Source organism: Suncus etruscus, chromosome 1 (genome assembly GCF_024139225.1).
Source record: "Suncus etruscus isolate mSunEtr1 chromosome 1, mSunEtr1.pri.cur, whole genome shotgun sequence".
NCBI lineage: Eukaryota > Metazoa > Chordata > Mammalia > Eulipotyphla > Soricidae > Suncus > Suncus etruscus.
Window position 1 is genome coordinate 141,608,061 of NC_064848.1, and position 18,910 is coordinate 141,626,970.

Here is an 18,910-nt window from a genome sequence, read left to right on the forward strand (position 1 = left end):
TCTTGTAAAGCACAATATTGTACTTGAGTTGTGAGTGTCAGTAGATAAATTCTTCCAGCATGTGTGGCATTCCAGCATCTACCAAAGGAGCTTGTGCTGTGATCTGGGGTTTGCTGCAACCCCTCTCTTCAATGCAAATTATTTGCCTTTTAATTTTCTTCATAAAAATGTGTCAGTATATAAACACATATGATTCCCCTAAATGGCATGCATATATCAATAAATCTTGAATTGGTAAAATGCATTGAAAACAATTTCTTTAAATCATGTGGATGACTGATGATCACATGAAAAACAGACTGACAAAGGACTTGTTTTGGGGGGGGTCACAGAGTACATCTCAAGAGGACACAAGAAGACGATAAGTCTATAATTCAGCTATTGGCATATGAGTGCTTGGAGGGGGGTAATGACTGCACAGAGGACCTGCCCATGCCTGCTCTGGTCAGCTCTTAGTGATCAGATAAGATCCTTCCAGGGATACATGGGTAGAGCAGATAAAAACTAAGCAAAGCAATAAAAATCAGAAAATGTTAGGACAACAGTGATAGGATGGACACCCCTACACACAAAGGGATGGTTGAGTGAAGGCTCAATGTTCTTCAAGAGTAAAATATGCTGAGGCATTGCCTGCTGAGTTGTTATGCAGACAGCAAGAAACTGGACCAAAAGGTTTGACAGCCAACCAAGTCTGGAATGAAGCAGGAGAAGGCCCATGAGAAAGCAGACAAGATGACATAGGTGAAGCTAGATGGTCTGCAGGCCAGTCTAGAATCCACAGGCTTAGATGACTAAACACAGCAAGATCATCTCTTATTTTGTTCACTATAAAATCAGAGGCAGGCAACACCCTGGTAGCTCGTTTATCTGCCTGTAGCACCTTTAACCTCTGTTTCCCCATTTTTTCACTAAACCCACAAAGTCCCGTCACTATTGGCTCAGTCCTCACAACCCAGCAGGTGGAAAATGCAAAAAACACAAGACAAAACAAAATAGATGTGATATTTTGAAGCGGTGTGAAACTGTATACCTAACACATATAGTTTTGTAAGCCAACAGTACCTCAATTAAAAAATAAAAGAGAAACCAATGCTCCGATGGTCTCTTTTCCTAATGGCAACTGTCCAGCATTCAGTCTTCCACATTTCTTTCTTTCCCCCTGTGTGTCCTGCCATATGTAAGCCAACCGCATGCAAGTCATCAAACACAGAGCAGTGCTCACTGACCCAATTCTGCACCCACCATGCACCCCCCGCCCCCATGAATCTAAGGTTCCCAGAAAGCCAGAGGCCAGCACCGCCTCTCAATTTGATGGCGTGATGCCTCCAGCCATCTGGAGAGCTTTCTTTCCATGGCATCCAGTGCTCTTTTGTTAAAGTTGATTCACATTTCCATGTGAATCTTAAAAGAAATTCTCAGGCACTAAGGAGCAGAGGAGCACAAGGTTGGGGCTCAGGCCACAATAGCGGTGCCCTTGGCAACGACTCCCTCTTGTAACATCAGGATCATAAAAAAAAAAACACATCTCCTCGAAGTTTCTCTCTTTCCAAATCTTTTACACACACACACACACACACACACACACACACACACACACACACAAAGACTTTTGGGCCCTCAAGGCTCTTTGGTAATCTCACAAACATTTCCTCCATTTTCCTTGTTGGGTGGGTTTTTATATTCTTTTGTTTTCTTTCTCTTTCTTTTTCTTTTTTGGTTAGCCACCAGGTTTTAAGAAAAATCAACCTTGGTCTAAAAATGTTGACTATTGCTCTGTGACTGACACATATACCCCCCCCCCCACACACACACACCTGTTTCTTAGATCTTTCCATAGAATTGTGCACTTCCAGGCAGATCTCCCTCTGCCTTACTCCACTCTGGCTTTATATCCACTCACCCACCAAGCCCTACCCAGGAGGATATAAAGCCTACAGCTACATCAACCTCGTAACAGGCTGGAGGGAAAACAGAATAAACCAGAAAGGTGAAACTCATCTGTAGGAGGGAGGGTTCGCTGTCCTAGGCATATGTTTCTGTGCTGGCAGCTGTCCTGGACTCTACTCCATAAAGGCCAGTGTTTGTGCACACACAAAGAACCTCCAGAAATCTGCTTGCCCACTGACCACAAAGTGCTCCGTCTATTTTGGATAAACAGGCCAGGTGGGCACATCCGGGAAAGAGGAACTCCACACCTCAAGTGGAAGTTTATAATGTTTGGGTTCCCGATGAACATTCATCTCTCCCACTCATGTCAGACTGTAATTCACTGGCAAGCAGCAGCCATAAAACACCAGCACTTAGTGGCTGGAATGCACAAGAGAAATTGGCGAGACCATGGAGTGAAGAGGGTGGGGAGAGGAGGGTAACTTCAGCTGAAATATTTAAGCGCAAAATAATTTTGTCCTTTGGGGAGTAACTCTGACCTCTTACTCCAATGTGAGGTAAAAGCTTTTCAGATTTATGCAGACGTATACCCTAAAGTAAACCAGGAAGGCCTTTGCCTGTAGATTTTACTTGTTGTTGGAGTGTTAATTGTTGTGGATTACTGCTACCTCCACAGGCTCCTGCATATGACTGGGTCTTTTTGTTTTTGTTTGTTTCTTGTTTTCGGGCCACACTCAGGCTCCTGGCTCTGAGCTCAGAAATCACTCCTGGCAAGCTCAGGGGACCATATAGGATGTCCAGGATCAAACCCGAATCCGTCCTGGATTGGCTGTATGCAAGGCAAGACAGTGCCTGTCTTGCACAACTGTTGCAGCTAAGGCCAGAACACACACACACACACACACACACACACACACACACACACACACACACACACACACACACACCATAAAATATAGGAGGTGTCCAAATTGGCACTTTGCTTACCTCCTTTCCTCTGCCTCATGTGATGTGAACACTAATGACATGAAGTTATGGTAGCCATTGTGAATGGCAGGTACACTCTGAGTTCCACACAGGAAGAATAAGTAAATAATTTCAAAGGGGCTACGCAGATCGCCACAGCCTGGGTCCAAGACCCCTGAAACCTACTGCTTTTCCCTCCCCCTACTTAAGGCCACAATTCCTCTCCTCCAAGCCACCTCCTGCCCACCTTCCCCACCTTCCCCACCTCATCCCTTGTCACATTGCACAAAACTCTGCAAGCCCTTGATATACACAGGAGATTATAACAGGGCTCAGAGACGCCAACTCAGTAATTACAGCTGCAGTTGAATTTCCATTATCTTCACCCCTTGGTTCAGTCGCACACAAAACTTGCAGTAAAACCCTCCTGCAGGCCTCCGCCCAGTGCTAGTGGCTGGGCTTCTTCCCAAAGGGTGAATTGAGTTCTGATAACCTCTGGGAAAAGCAAGACAGAGTTATTATAAGGAAAGAGGAGTGGTGCTTGGAGAGCAAGGGGGTGTCTATTGTTTCAGAAAAAAAAATAAACGGGCCAGTTTGGCTTTTTATTATTTCAAACAACAAGATTGCAGCCCAGCCTTCCTTTCCCAACTCAGTCTGGCCCCCTGGGTCAGACTGGGCTGAGTCTGCAGCAGCAAGGACTGAGCTCCAGCCTGACTCTGAAATGGGCTGTCACTCTGGGCTGCTGGAGCAGAAAGTGTGCCTGCCCCATGGCCTGGATTTCCCCAGGAGAACTGCTGGCTCATTCCCTCCCACACGAACCTCTGCTCTTACTTTGCACATGTTTATGCTTCACCAGCCCCACCACCACTCGGGAAATTAAATGTAATCTCCCAGGTGGCTGAAACAGAGCTGTTCTTCCCACCCCACCAACATCAAAGATGGAAAATGCCAGTCCCCAGTTTACAAAGCCTTGACACTGGGCCAGGTGTGGTTCTATCACATCAGCCAGGCTGGCCTTGTGGAGGTACTTTCGGGCAGGGCTTAGTCTACAACCGTGTGAGGGTTGTCAAAAACCCACACTCACAGGCATAAGCTTAGTTTCCTGAGCTCCAAAGGGGAGAGAAAAGCAGCGTTTATTCACTGGCCTCCATTCACCTCCAATCAACAGTTATCATTTTAAATTGGCTGTCTTGGATTTATAGTATAGCCACATCCATAAAACGTATTTTGATTCTTCCATGACAAAATAGTTTCTGTATATGCACTAAACTCTCAACATCTCTGACACTGTTTTCTAACCAGCTTCAAACACACTATTCATACATACAGACACACATGCATACACACATTCTTCCATAGGAACTACTCAGTCCTGCCAGCAAGTAAGTTATTCTCCAGAATTTGGTAAGAAATGAGTGAGTATGGACTTTCCACCTGTTGAAGCAAGTTGGCTCTCAATAGCACTGAGACCAGGCTCAATCTAGAAAAGACTGGAAGGCCCACTGATGGCCTTGCTTGGTTTACTCTCACTAGTGTGTCTTCCACTATCCCTGTTGGATGTACAGAGGGGAATGTATTTAGTATTCAAAATCCACTATGCCAGCAAAATAAGCTCACCATCAAGATGGAAAACAAAGCCAACTGAGAAATCCATGGAAATGTCCTTGAGGCCCCAATTCCAAAACTCCTATATGTTCTTTTTCATATAAGGGAAAATTATTGGGTATAATTTCAGCAACCTTGGGCATCTGACTTCCCAGTCTCACAGAAAAATAAAAGCTATAGAAGAGATAGGAAAACACTGAGGTTGACCAGGACTCCTAACTGCACCTGGCAGTAATGAGTAACAACATGCATCAGAGACTCTGGGAGTATGCAAGACTCACACCCAAAATGCTGTGCACCTTTTTCAATGTCTATGAAGTTCAGCTCCACATACAGATAATTCAGCATGAAGGTCAAGGTTCTAGCAAACATTACATTGTGTTTAGTATATTATTCACACAGAAAGGCAATCGGCTATCTTAAAGACGTATAGATGGTAAATTTGTTTGTTCATTCAATACTCAGAGCTGTATACCATGATTAACATGCAACATAGATGTGTCATGTTGCCTGACCCATCCTGGTGATGTTATTAATATCTAATCCACAAACACTTTTATCCTAGATTCTACCCATTTCCACTTCCTGTCCCCCCAAGTATGTGCAATGGAGGAAAAAACAGACTTACCCAAGACAAGATAGGATGAGAAAATAGGTGCGGACTTTTAGATTTATAGAGCCCATTTTTTCTTAAACAATTCAAGAGAATGTCCCGTAAAATATTGCAGAGAGAAAATGGCCATTGTGGTTCCATCTCTGATCACACAAAACTTCTTTATTAGTCTGAACCACATGAAATCCAAAGAATTCCAGGGGAAGCCTAAGATAAACAGCAACTCCATATGGAGTGATCAATAATTCCCTGGGAAAAGGCTGAGTGCCAACAGATTACCAATCAGAAAAACACAGGACCTACTGCCTATCATCTTGCAGAGTTTTAACCCAATCAATGAAGGTGCCACATGGGGTTAGCTTTAATATGTTGAGATGGGGTGCTCAAGCATAAGTGAACAAAAAAAAAATAATTCTGGATTGCTCAGTGCCCCCAAAGCTTCTGATGCGTCCATGTCACCCAGTACACCAAGACAAAAAATCTCTAACTTTGTGGAAGAGCATGGAGATTCACCAGACCCTCTATTCTTTACTGGCTTCCTCCATCATGAGTCAAGAGATCCTGGCATCCTGAATGTAGTAATATCTAGCGCATGACCAATAACCAAGTTGATATTCTGAACTCAATATGAATATTCTCAGTAGCAATCCTATGGTCAACTGACCATATGTTCACAATACATATTGTCAACAATATATTTTGACCATACAATACATTGACTTACATGTTGACAATGTAACTTCTGTTGCTCCTTTCTACCTCCACATCTCTGAATACACCAGGTCTTTCCTGGGATGGTCAGCATGTCCCATACTGAATTCAGATAGAGCAATACCACATGTCACCTCCAAGTGACAACTTGAAGTGTCATAATAGGAAAGTGAGGAGGGAATCCAAGTCCCCACTGATACCGTTCTCCTCCATCTGGAGCAATTTTTGTGAGCTAGCAGGCCCCAAGTTTCCCATGGTGGGTACTCAGTCCCATTAGCAATTCTAGCAGTCTCATTAGCATTTCCACCACCTGTTTCCCACAATGGAGTCCTGATAGATCCACAAAAAGAGCTGAAACCAAAGGAACAGGCACATTCCTACCTCTTCCTTTCTGAACCATACCTAATAAAATCATTGCCTGGGGCTCAACCCACATTAGGTAAAGCCTTCAAGGGGGCATGGCTGACAAAGATGTGTTTCATTGCTCCTTTTGGAGAAGAGGTGACTTCACACACTCACCCAGTGTGCATTCCACAACAATTTTTCTGTGCAAAAACAGAAAATGACAAGGTCACCTTTCATGACTTCAATCATACCATATCTCCTTAGCGCCAACCTGGACCACACATCCAGCAGGCACAGGACAACAGGAAAGCATAAAATAAAAATCCTTCACCGTGAAGACAGCTTTCCCAATAACCAGAAGACACCTGGTTCCTACCTTCTTCAGCTTGCCACTTTTGGTGCCCACGAAGGCCAGAGAGTGGTTCTTGTAGACATAAGCAATCACAGAAGTCATGCGGTCTCTGTCCTCTGTGAAGACAGGAATGCCACGCACCATCTCCGACACACCCAGGGGAGCGTTCATATCCAGGCCACAGAAGTTATCATTGATAGTTAGGAGCTGGAACAAAAACAGAGAAAGAAAATCAGGGGGAAGCATCAGGGCAGTGAGCAGAGGTGTTGAGTCAGGGAACAATGGAACTAGATTCTTTTTTTTCCCCAGGAAATTTTCCCAGGAAATTGAGCAATTTGTTAACATTTCTAAATTATTTACTCATGAATTTTGTCACTGCTCTTGTCAATGGACAGATAGAAAATATGAAATATTGCATAGACTCAGCAAGGAAAAAGTAATGTCTAGTAATAAGTATATATTTTACATGTAAAAATTAAAGCCAACTAAAATAATATGAATCACTTCTGATTTTGAGGTTATAAAGTATTCTCTCATATTTTATATCAGATTCTACCCCTGCTTTTGAACTGACACTGTGTGATAAAAGTTCAAATGACCAGTAAAACTACTGTATAAAAATTTTTGGCTTTGGGGGCCGGAGAGATAGCATGGAGGTAAGGCATTTGCCTTTCATGCAGAAGGTCATCGGTTCAAATCCCGGCATCCCATATGGTCCCCTGTGCCTGCCAGGAGCAATTTCTGAGCATGGAGCCAGGAATAACCCCTGAGCACTGCCGGGTGGACCCAAAAACCAAAAAAAAAAAAAAAAAAAAAAAAAAAAAAAAAAAAAAATTTTGGCTTTGACTACCAGAAGTGTAATTTGAATTCACATAAGAGTTTCTTTAAATAACAAAAATTAAAGGATATGACTTTTTCTTAGTGTTTTGCAAACTAAGAGTGAAAAGAATTTTAGAAATGAATCATCTTGCACAACTTTCTCCTTTTCAAAATTAAAAGTGTAGTTCCATAGGCACTAAGTATCTTACAAATAGCCATCTGAGTTGCTTGCAGGACCACAATCAGAAAAAATATCACAGATCCTAGCATTTCTTTTCAACAAACTCTGATCAATGTCTTAGCCTTCTTACAACCCCTGTCAGGGGTATCACCGAGTAGAGTAAGACAATAGTGAGCCCTGAGCATAGCCAAGTATGGCCCAAAAGAGAGGGAGGAGGTGGGGAGATATGTACTTTCCTTGCATGTGGCCAGTTCTTCTTCTGCCCTCAGTATCACATATAGTCCCCTGAGCACCACTAGTTATGGTCCCCCCTCTAGATAGATAGATAGATAGATAGATAGATAGATAGATAGATAGATAGATAGATAGATAGATAGATTGATAGATAGATAGATTGATTGATTGATAGATTGATAGATGATAGATAGTGGATGGATAGATAGATAGATGGTAGATAGGTGGATGGATTGATAGATAGATAGATAGATAGATAGATAGATAGATAGATAGATAGATAGATAGATAGATAGATAGATAGATAGATAAAAATTATTTTTAAACTTTGGGCTCGAGAGATAAGAAAAGGGCAGGACCCAATCCAGGCATGAAGTTAATCCAAATACAAACTCAGGGGCTCATATGATCCTTTGAGCACTACCAGGAGTGATCCTTGAATACAGAGTCAGAAATAAGGCCTGAGCATCACCAATGTGGTTAAAAAGAAAAAACTAAAATAATTATCTAACACCACTCTCAGTATTTTTTTAAATAAAAGAAACTAGTAGGAATAAACAATCTGTTCTACACACACACACACACACACACACACACACACACACACACACACAAACAACAGCACCACTTTCTCCCACTGTGTTGCAACCAAGCCTCTCCCTGTTTGATGCTAATCTCCAGATCCCCATATACATAGGATTATAGCTGGGCTTACTTCTACAAGGCACAGAAAAGACTTTGACCATGTCAAGGAGAAGTCCCTAGCTGTGCCCACCCTCTCCCACCAGCACTGATATGGCTCCCCTGATGGAGGCTCTGGCTTTTCCCTTTTCTCAAAGAACCATGTAGCTGCAGGGCAGTTCCTTTGCCACCCCAGGCTTTTATTTCCCACTCTATAAACTTAAAGGCAACCACCTGTTTTTTGATGGTCCTCCATAAAGCCTGGAGAGCTCACGCCTATAAATGTCTTTGGACTTTTCAGAGAAGAGGGTGAAATAAAATACAAGGTGCCCCTTTTTTAAAGGCTTCAATCCTGCCAAAAGAAAAGGCATCTGAATAATCAGAAGTCAGATGCTTGTGAGTGGAGCGGCATGAAAGTAGCCAGCTTTGCTGGGGCCAAGAGTGTTAGGGGTGGGATAGGGGGGTGCTTTGATTGCCTTGGAAAAAAGAGGGAAGCAGTTTGTATACATTGTCTGTCTTAGAAAAGACAGTGTGTTGAGCAGTGGAATTTTCCCCTCTGACCCTCCACCTCTGTCATCATAAAGGGGGCAGTTGGGGCAGAGAGGTGAGACTGTGGGCAAGCTGGACAGGACATGTGCAAAGCAGATGTGAGCTCAATGCCTTTGATTCCCTCTGACCTCTCTTGCATGATATGCTCCAACAACCCAGACCAAACACCTCATCTTTCCATCCCAGAAAAAATAAGCACAGGTGTCAAGAGAGCTTTCAAGATCCAGACTGATCTGGTATGTTCTTTCTCAAAATGAGAAGCAGGGATGCAGTGTGGAGGGAGAAGGGGTAAACAGAAAGGAAAGGTTTTCAGTGTTATTGAGTTTGTGTTTTTGGTATATATAGCTAGACAACTCCCCAAGACCTAAACTACAACCCTCAAAATTTATAATATGCCTCTCAAGATGGCAGGCTGGGTATTGGGGGATGGAAAAGAGCATGGGAGCATTGGTGAGGGGATATTGATACTGGTGGTGGGATTAGTGCTAGACAATATATGCCTAAAACTCAACTATCAATAACTTTGTAAATCACAGTTCTTAAGCTTTTTTTTTTTTTTTTTTTTTTTGGTTTTTGGGCCACACCCTGTGACGCTCAGGAGTTACTCCTGGCTATGCGCTCAGAAGTTGCTCCTGGCTTCTTGGGGGACCATATGGGAGCCGGGGGATCGAACCGCGGTCCGTCCTAGGCTAGCGCTGGCAAGGCAGGCACCTTACCTCCAGCGCCACCGCCCGGCCCAAGCTTTTTTTTTAAAGAAAGGAAGAAAAGGCATTTGTAGACAGGTTTCCCTCAAAGCAGATAGTTCCTCTGAAATCTTTCTAGAGCTGCAAGAGCATAAAGAAAATTGCTGCATAAAGTAAAGCATTTACCTCTCATTTATATGAAGAACTTTTTTTGGGGGGGGGCTACACCCATTTGATGCTCAGGGGTTACTCCTGGCTAAGCACTCAGAAATTGCCCCTGGCTTGGGGGGACCATATGGGATGCCAGGGGATCGAACTGCGGTCCTTCCTTGGCTAGCGCTTGCAAGGCAGACACCTTACCTCTAGTGCCACCTCACTGACCCCTTTATGAAGAATTTTTGAGCATTCCCAAACTCTAAAACTAAACTGTCAAATTCTACTAAATATGACATCACCCCTACCATAGCACTCACCTATATAGCAAAAGACCCAATATACAACGAACACAACCTGCTAACAGTTTTTTGGAGTTAAGAAATTAAACTCTCTCAGGGTGCCATTCAGAGTCTGCGCTGCTTCCTTGTGAGAAAGAGCAAAATAAAAAATGAACCTGATTTTTCTGTTTCACCTTTTCATCATAAAAAGAATGAATCAGCTCTAGATTTGTTTGAGTAAGCAAAGAAGTTACTAAGGCAGGCCTTTGATATATGCCAAGTAAGGTGGATTTTTGAAAGTCAGAGGGTGCCAGGAATGAAAGACTTCCCCCTACCAGATAGAGCCACAGTGACAGGCTTCTGGGGATATTAGCAGGGCAGCAAGGGCTGTGTGGCACATTTCTCCAAGGCCCTGGCACTTCTTCTTTTTGTTCCAACCACAATCCCTCCTGTGTCACAAAGATTCAGTCACCAGCCTAGAACCCTTTGACCTAGGGGTGAGGCTGAATAATTATTCACTCCACACAGAGAGAAACTGTGACTGGGACCTAGATTTCCATTGTTTTAGTTTTTCTTCCCCCTGTACCAATAATTGACCTAGGTTTGTTGAGACTCCTCTGTTCTCAAAACTGGGGTCCAAAGGGCCACTTGGTTCCACCCCCTTTACAAGTACCCGAGCTTTTCCTCATCTTTCTGGACTGACAAGCAAGCTAGGATGTCAGGGGGATCACGTAAGAGCACAAGGATAGAGGTACCTAAAAAACCACCATAAAGGTGAATTTTCATGTGAAAGTTTAAAAATATAAAGTCTGCCCAGAATAGAGCTAGTACAACTGCAAAGAGTGAGCTGAGCCCAGCTCTCCTGGTACAAGGTTACTAACTCAGGCCACATGAGCTGCAGCCAGAAGGGAATCACAGAAGGGGATGGGGTTAGGGGTATCCCACAGGACCTGCAGGCCAGGGAGGCAGATACCAAGAACTCATGACCCGAGAAGGAAAGGCTAATTGGCAAAAGCTTCAGCAGGTAAAGGTTGAAGTGGATTCCAGAGACCTGGGTGATGAGGGAGTGGAGTGTCTGATCTTGCCCTGACTGAGGCCTCCCCTGAGACCCATTAACAGCAAGACAGAATGGCAGCCATAGGAGCAAGGTACAGATTGTCATCAGGAGCCTGGTGGTGGTGCTTTCCCCACCTCTCCATGAATACCCTTGGTAAGTTCCAGCCACAATGACAACACTCACTTCTGAAGATGCACTTCACTCTCTTCTGGGAAAAAAAAAAATGTCAGGGCCAAAAGCATGGGGACTTATGGGGCTCTTACTTGAGAAAACCTGGGACAAGAATTAGGGCCACACCCATTTAGTAGCCAATAAGAAGAATCACAAATATGCTTTCCACAATTATTCTCGAGGGACATATGAATTATAAATTATGAATGAGTTATGTTAGAGAAACAATTCAATAAACTGAAAACATACTTTGCATGCAGATGCCTCAGGTTCAATACTTGATACCACATGGAACTCTGAGCACTTCCAGGACCAACCCCCCAACCACAGAGCTCAGAGTAGCCTCTAAATGCTGTTGAGTATGTCCCTCAAAACAAGAAAACAAACATAATGGCCAGGGAACAAAATCTCAACCTTATATGTAGTTTATGAATGAACAATAAATGAAAGGTTAAATGGAGAATGAATAGAGGTCTAAATGGTGGATAAAAAGATGGATGGATAGATAGATGGATGAATGAACAGTTGAATGAATAGATAAGTAGGAAGGAAGGAATGTAGACTAGATGGATAGATGGATGGATGGATTATTGGGTATATAATAAATGGGTGAAGGAATGGACAGATAAAAGTATGGATACATGGGATGAAAGAAGAAAGGAGGGAAAGAGAAGGAAGTATAGAAGAAAGAAGGAAAAAATAAAAGGAAGAAGGGAAGGTACATAGACTAGGTAGATGAGTAGATGGAAAGAAGGATGGATAGATGGTAGATAGATGGATGAATGAATGGATGGATGATGGATGGATAGATGGGTAGATAGATGAATAACAATAATCCTGAGTTTTATAGTACCTAACTCTAGAACCAGAATGCCTAAATTTGACAGTTAACACCTAATATTGTGTACTCTTGGACAAATAACTTCACCTCTCTGTACCTCAGTTTATCTCGGTTAGATTAAAACAATCATAATGCACTTGGTAATAACTGAATTATTCAATACATGTAAAACAGTAGCATTTTGTCAATGCTCCAAGAGCTCTTTTGTTAGCTTCAAACAACTCAGACATCCTCCATGTCTTTGGGTAAGCCTTGGTGTCCTTAGAAATTCTTGGTGTCTATTTCAGAGAAATGTGATTAAGATCAAAGAATTCATTATCTGAAAATGAAATTGCAAAGGAAGTATAACCCAAGGATCGATCAGGTCAATGAGGCTAAAGGCAGGAACAAGGAATGGTTCAAGATCCAGAAGATTTCACATTAGTGGGAATGCAGTTTCTCCCTAGCTACTGTTCCAGGCCTGTTAAATCAGAAACTCTGGAGATGGGGTTCAGGGAATTGTATCTTTGTTTGTTTGCACAAGGGCTAGTCTCAGCACAGTGCTGAGGGTTACTCCTGGTAATACTCAGGGGACCAAGCAGTGCCAAGGACCAAACCTGGGTCTCCCTCGTGCAAAGCGAGGCTTTCAGCCTTCTGAGCCATCTCCCTCCCCCTCAACCCTAGGGGTTTGCACCCTAACACCATCCCAGGTGGTTCCACAGCACATCACAAAAATCACTGGCCTCAATCCTCCGAGTCCCTTCCCAGGGGAGGGTACCCAAGAGATGTGCCAGCGCGAGAGCGGTCCGGAGGCAGCCTCAAGTCTTGCTGGTGGTGGAGGTGGCATGGAGTATTGGAGCTGCCACTCCCAATTACCATCCAGTTGCTCACGGCGCTTCCCGCACACTCTACAGCAAAGGTTACCGTGCAATTACGTGTCGCTACATACAAATGACAGAGCAGTTACGGTTACTTTACCAATTACGAGGAAATTGCTCCCACTCTACAGAGAGACTGGCACTCTACAAAGCTCAGTCATCTCACCAGAAATGTGACCTGCCTGCTTCCTCTAACCAGCTCCCCAGGCTCCTCAGAAGAGTCTGGGGTCTCTCTGGAGACTCTGAGAGGGACTGAAGCAGGGGACAGACAAGCTGAAGACAACAGGGACATTCCTGGAGTTCCTGGTATCATCTGTGCCCCTCCCTTAAGGGGAATACTCTAGTACTGAGATAAGGAGCAACCAGACTTTCCACACCAGCCAACCTGTCTCAAAGACACAGGTGAGAAAGTCAAGCGTGGATCACTCCTGAAATGCACCCCCAAATAACTGCACCATGGACATTTCTGAGGATGCTTCCCCTGCCCAGTGGTGCTGTTTTAGAGCTTTGGTCCACCCTGTCCCCCTCCCCTTTTGCAGAAACCTCACATGTAGTTCTTATTATGGTAAGGGCAACACTGGACCAGAATTTGGTAGCCCAGATGCAGCACTAATGAGGGAATAGGTCACAGGGTCCAACCCCCATGGACCAATTATCTTAGCTTGGGAACACCATCTCTTCTGAAGCCACAGGCTGTCCCACTCACATTATGTTGCTACTGTTTACAAAATATAATAAATGGAGCCCCAAAAGGCTGGCCAAGTGTGCCAGCTATGAGAATGGACAGAGGCAGCTGACCTCCAACCTCCAGCCTAGGATCATGGACAGCAGGCAGAGCCCACAAAGCACCTGGCCTTGGGGAGAGACCAAACCAACTTTCCAGAATGCAAATGGAGCCTTGGTCTCATGCAGTGGAGCTTTGAGCCCCTTTCCATGTTCCTACTACCCAGACTAGAAGACCAAATCATCAGGGACCACCAGAGGCTCATTCAGGCTCACCCACTGTGTACCTTAGTGGGAGTTCCCATCAGACATCCAATCTTCATAAATTGCTAAATTTGTGTTCATGAGAGAAAACTGAGGAAGGCATCTTATGAAGATTTTATTTCTTGGGTTTCCCTTAATAATTTGCATCAGAAGAAGGGTTTCCTAAGCATACAGCATCTATGGATATAGAGAGGATGACTGTCCATTGCCCCCATACAAGAACATGTGTAGGCCACAAGGAAGCCAACCCATGCCCTAGTTACACTGTGGTAGGAGATGTGATTTCCTACAGCCCCATTTTCTGGAAAAGGAAACAGACCTACAGTGAGCATGAGTGAGCAAACACCCCACTTTGTGATCTATCAAGTAAATAAATGTCAGAACCCTGAATTTCCAAGGCCTTCATTAGGCACTCTTGCAGGGAGAGGATGGCCCCAGAGAAGCCACTTCCTGCATAGAAATCTGGATGGAAGACGAGAAGGGTGGGGATGAGTCCTGATCCTTTGCCCTGCCATGCATTCATGATGAGCACATCCCTATTCACATTTCAGGCATCCTTTGCTCTCCCCATTCTAAGAGATACAAGCCAGTCCTCAGAACTAAGAACTTTCTTAGACCTATCTGCTCCAAAGTGTGAGCAGAAAGTTCCGAAAGAGGCATGATCTAGGACCAAAAGAGAAAAGAAACCCATGAGATACTAATAAGTAAGGAATGTAAAATGTCTTTTGAAACTGCATGCTTGGCAGTCCTTACCTTTTTCCCACAGATTCCTCATACATACACACAAACATACAGCACTGACCACAATAGAGGAACACTGGAATCTATAGAGGAAGTTTACAGCACTTCTGCTTTCTTTTCCATACATATATGCACGACACTGACCACCGAAGAGTGATACTGAGATCCATAGATGAAGAACTATAGAACTTCTCCATTCTTCTCTCTCTCTGTCTCTCTCTCTCTGTCTCTCTGTCTGTCTCTCTCTCTGTCTGTCTGTCTCTCTCTGTCTCTCTGTCTCTTTCTCTCTTTCTCTCTCTCTCTTAGTGGGAGGAGGCTGTAGGGGTTGTCTGTGGGAGAAGAAAGGTATACCTGGCAGTGCTTAGGACTTACTACTGGCTCTAAACTCAGGAATCACTCAGAGCAGTGATCAAGGGACCATGAATAGTGCAGGGGATCAGGCTTGGGTTGGCTGTGCAAAGCAAGTGCCTTCTCTATTGTATATATCTGGCCCCAGCAGCATTCCTTTTTTAAGAAACCTACTAATTGTTATTTTTGGGGGGTTTGGAGTTTTTGGGGGGACACACCCAGTGATGCTCAGGGATTACTCCTGGCTATGTGCAGAACCTACTAACAGAGATGAGGGAACTCAAGGGTAAATGCGAACTCCAGTTGTAAAGCCCAATGCAGGATCACTTTATTCCCTTATAGGGGTCATATTTCATTTAGGACCCCTGGCCCCTAAAGAGTGCATAATGCACCTGGATCTGATGCCCAAAATGTACCCCAATGAGTGTCATCTGAGTCATCTGAGACATTTGGGAGGTGTAACGGTATCTCAGGAAAGTTCTGGAAGCCTTGGGTTTACTCCAATCAGAAAGCCCATTACTCCCCATACTCCATGTGTATGTGTACCCTACCTGTGACAAGGTAAGAAATCCAGCGGACTTGATAGTTCCTAACTGCTTTACTTTTCAGCATTACTTTCTCTTTTATAATGTCTTACCTCTCTCCCACATCTCTCTGGGACCTCCCCACAAACCCTAAAGGCTCAATATCCTTGAGAGCCAAATAAGTTCTGTAAGATGTGAAGGTGAACCTTACTCTCCTCACAGTCTCCCAGACATATTTCATACTCCAGGGTCCTCCTACTATCATGCCTAAAAATAGAAGGTGGAAATGGAGCAAAGATTGAGACCTTCTCCACTGAGTTACTAATATCTTTCCCAGTAAGCCTTCATCATGTCGCTGCCATGAGCTGGTGGAGGAAATGAATGTGTGCAGAGTGAGAAGGAGAGTTACCAAACCATAACCACAATAAGCTAGATAGACAAACATGTAACTGAAGGAATTTCACAGAAAATGAATCATGGTTAAAATAAAACAAGTTCCAACCAAGGGTCTCCAGAAGCAAGTACCTAGTTTCCTAGCATTTCAATTTGGTAGTGGGAAGAAACAGGTAGGGAGGGGAGACCTCTACCAAGACAAAATAGAAGTTGGTCTTTCAGATCTGTGTGTGTGTGTGTGTGTGTGTGTGTGTGTGTTGCTCTTAATGCAAACATTCATTGGATTTGTGCACTTAATTGCCTGTGCAAAATAAAAGCCACTTAGTCAAAGAAACACTTCCTTTTCTGCCCATTCTCATATTTCTCTGAATTTTGAGATTCCCTGGCCCAATCTGACTCAGTATCTGAGTGGTGGGCATTGTCTCTCATCATGATAACAAACAATTCCTCTAATAGAAAATTAATGATACTAATGTGTGCCATTTTCCCAGGAGAGGGGCACAAAGCCAAGCATGCTCTCTGCTAGCCTGGCTGTTTCCAAGAGGGAACTCAGCAAAGCGCCTCTGCTAGGAAGCTGCTGTTGAGCACAGTGAGCAAAGATCAGCTCCAGTGCAAGTCCTGAGGGTAGAACCCAAGGTTTTCCCCTCACCAGATCAGCAGCTGTGAACTCTGCTTTCTATCTCCACTCAGCAGACTGACTCTGAGAGCAGGAGCATAGTAAGAGACCAGATTCACCCAGGCCTCAAATTCCATTAGCCCAGAAATCAGATGGCCTCATATCTGGGACCAATCCAGTAACCAAAGCTGAACTTGGAGTGTGTGGGTAGATCAGGTCATTCCAGAGAAGGAGTCTCAGCACTGGGAACTGAGCCAAACTCAACCCATTTGTGGGCAGTGCTATCCTTTCAATTCCCAGTAACACCTGTCAAGGGCAAAGCCATGCCACTCAGTCCTCCCTGTCCACCACAAACAGCCTCTTCGAGCACCAGAAGTGAAATCTCTGTAGGCCACATCACCATGAGTAAGTCTATATTGGATGGAGGGTGAGAGAAATCTGGTGCTGGTGCACCAGGCTAAAGCATTGGATAGATCACTCTCTGTTAGAAGGAACAACTTCTCTCTTGCTGTACACCTTCCCCTCTCACTCTTTGAACTCCTGTTGACAACCTGTGGATAATGTTACCTGCATGTAAGATAAATCAACCAAGAAAATCCCATTATATTCTATAGCACTGCTGAAGTGGCAGCCTGGACACAGAGTTGAAAAAGATTGAGAGGTTGGAGAGGGCACCTCTCCCACAGAGATGCTTTCAGTATGGTACATGGGTGCCCAATCTACTTTAGGGGAAAAGACAATGCAGATGGAAAGAGGCTAAGTGAAGAGTCACCTTCATTACCTTTTTTTCTTCCATCTACTAATTTTTGTTCGGGGTGGGGGTGAAGACCATGGTGTGGGTTGATATGACATCATTCCCTTCTGCTGGGAAATGTCTGAGCTAACTCCTGACTCAGGGATAAGCATAATAGTTAATGAAAGGAAAGAGAGAGGGCAGCATTATGAGGAGTGGAGTCTTTTTGGTGAAGGATGGCATTGGAAATTTGGTGGTAGGCAACACATTGTGTTGGAAAGTGAACCCCTTGAGACTTCGTGATGATGGAAATCCATGATGGAAACCCAAAGGAAAGCTTAGAAGTTTAAAGCAATCAAACCAAAAAGCAAAGCTAAAGGGAAATAGTTGGGGAACCCCCTGATATCACTCTCACAAGCTGAGTTTATCTGAACCCCAAAGGTTTTGATCTCAAGCCAGTGTCCAGTTCAAAGTGCCACCCCGTGAGAAGACAGGAATGAGGAGGAGGGTGCAGAGAGGTAGATGTAAATAGATGGGGGTTGGTAGATGCAGAAGATTCAGCCACAAGTGGGTGCCTCAGAAGTGACAGCACCCCAGAGGCTAAATGCAGGAGAGATGAGGAGACAGAGGAGTAGAGAATATCAGGAAAGAACAGATTTGCATACCCAATGCAGTTTCAGGGTACACATATCTGTACTGGGCTTCTTTCCATGGATAGCTCCACCTTCCTAGGTAGCGCTGCTTAGTCTCACATCTGTATGCCCCCTATGTTAATCCAGCTAGCAAGGTCTCTATTAAATTCTGGGCCCTTCGAGATAGCTCAACAGCCTGAGAGCAGGCTTTGCATATGGAAGATCCCAGGTTCAATTCCTACATGGTCCCATAAGTACTATCAGTAATAGCCACCACTGAAAGAGAAATTCTTATTTGGGTGGGGGAACTGGGAGTGTTGATCACCTGTGGTGGTACTCAGGGAATACTCTTATCTCTGTGCTCAGAACTCATTTCTAATAATGCCAGGACAAGCTCTATACCTTCTATACTACCTTTCCAGCCCTAGGTCAAGCTTTAACAGGAACAATGAGTAATCTTTTTATTAATCTACTGATTCATTCTCCAATTCTTTATATTTGATTTCTTGGTGCCCTTACTCTCCTCACTCACCTGAGGGGTCCCCAGGTGGTCTCCAGGGAGGAAATGCTCACCTGCAAGCCTTTTTCTCACTCATCAGGCCTAGCACATCAGTCCTTGCTCTGCCATCATCCTACACCCCAAAGCACCAGGCATACTTGGTTTAGAAGTAGTTTCCACAATCGGCCCATAGGCTGAAACGAAGTTCGTGGATGGGTGGACTTTCCACAAGAGTATCTGGATTGAAACCACATCCAGAGAAGAAATAAAAAGTTTGATTTGATAAAGATTTGTTTCCCATGTTATTGCAGTTATTTATCATATTCACCATGGTTCATAATAACCACAAATTGAGGCCTCACTGCCTACTGAGAGATGATTGGGTAAATATATGGCCTGTATATACCATGGAAGAGGACTCTACTATGAAAGGAAAAAAGATTCTTGTTAT

At 44.0% G+C, this 18,910-nt stretch overlaps 1 protein-coding gene across 1 annotated transcript in view; it reads right to left on the reverse strand.

Moving 5' to 3' along the window:
- The window catches only part of PLXNA4 (plexin A4), a 365,632-nt gene that overhangs the window by 337,615 nt on the left and 9,107 nt on the right, over window positions 1–18,910 (reverse strand). Inside the window, exon 2 of the mRNA XM_049774269.1 lies at window positions 6,504–6,686. Coding sequence (XP_049630226.1) covers window positions 6,504–6,686 — 183 coding nt within the window. The remainder of the gene's footprint in view (window positions 1–6,503; window positions 6,687–18,910) is intronic.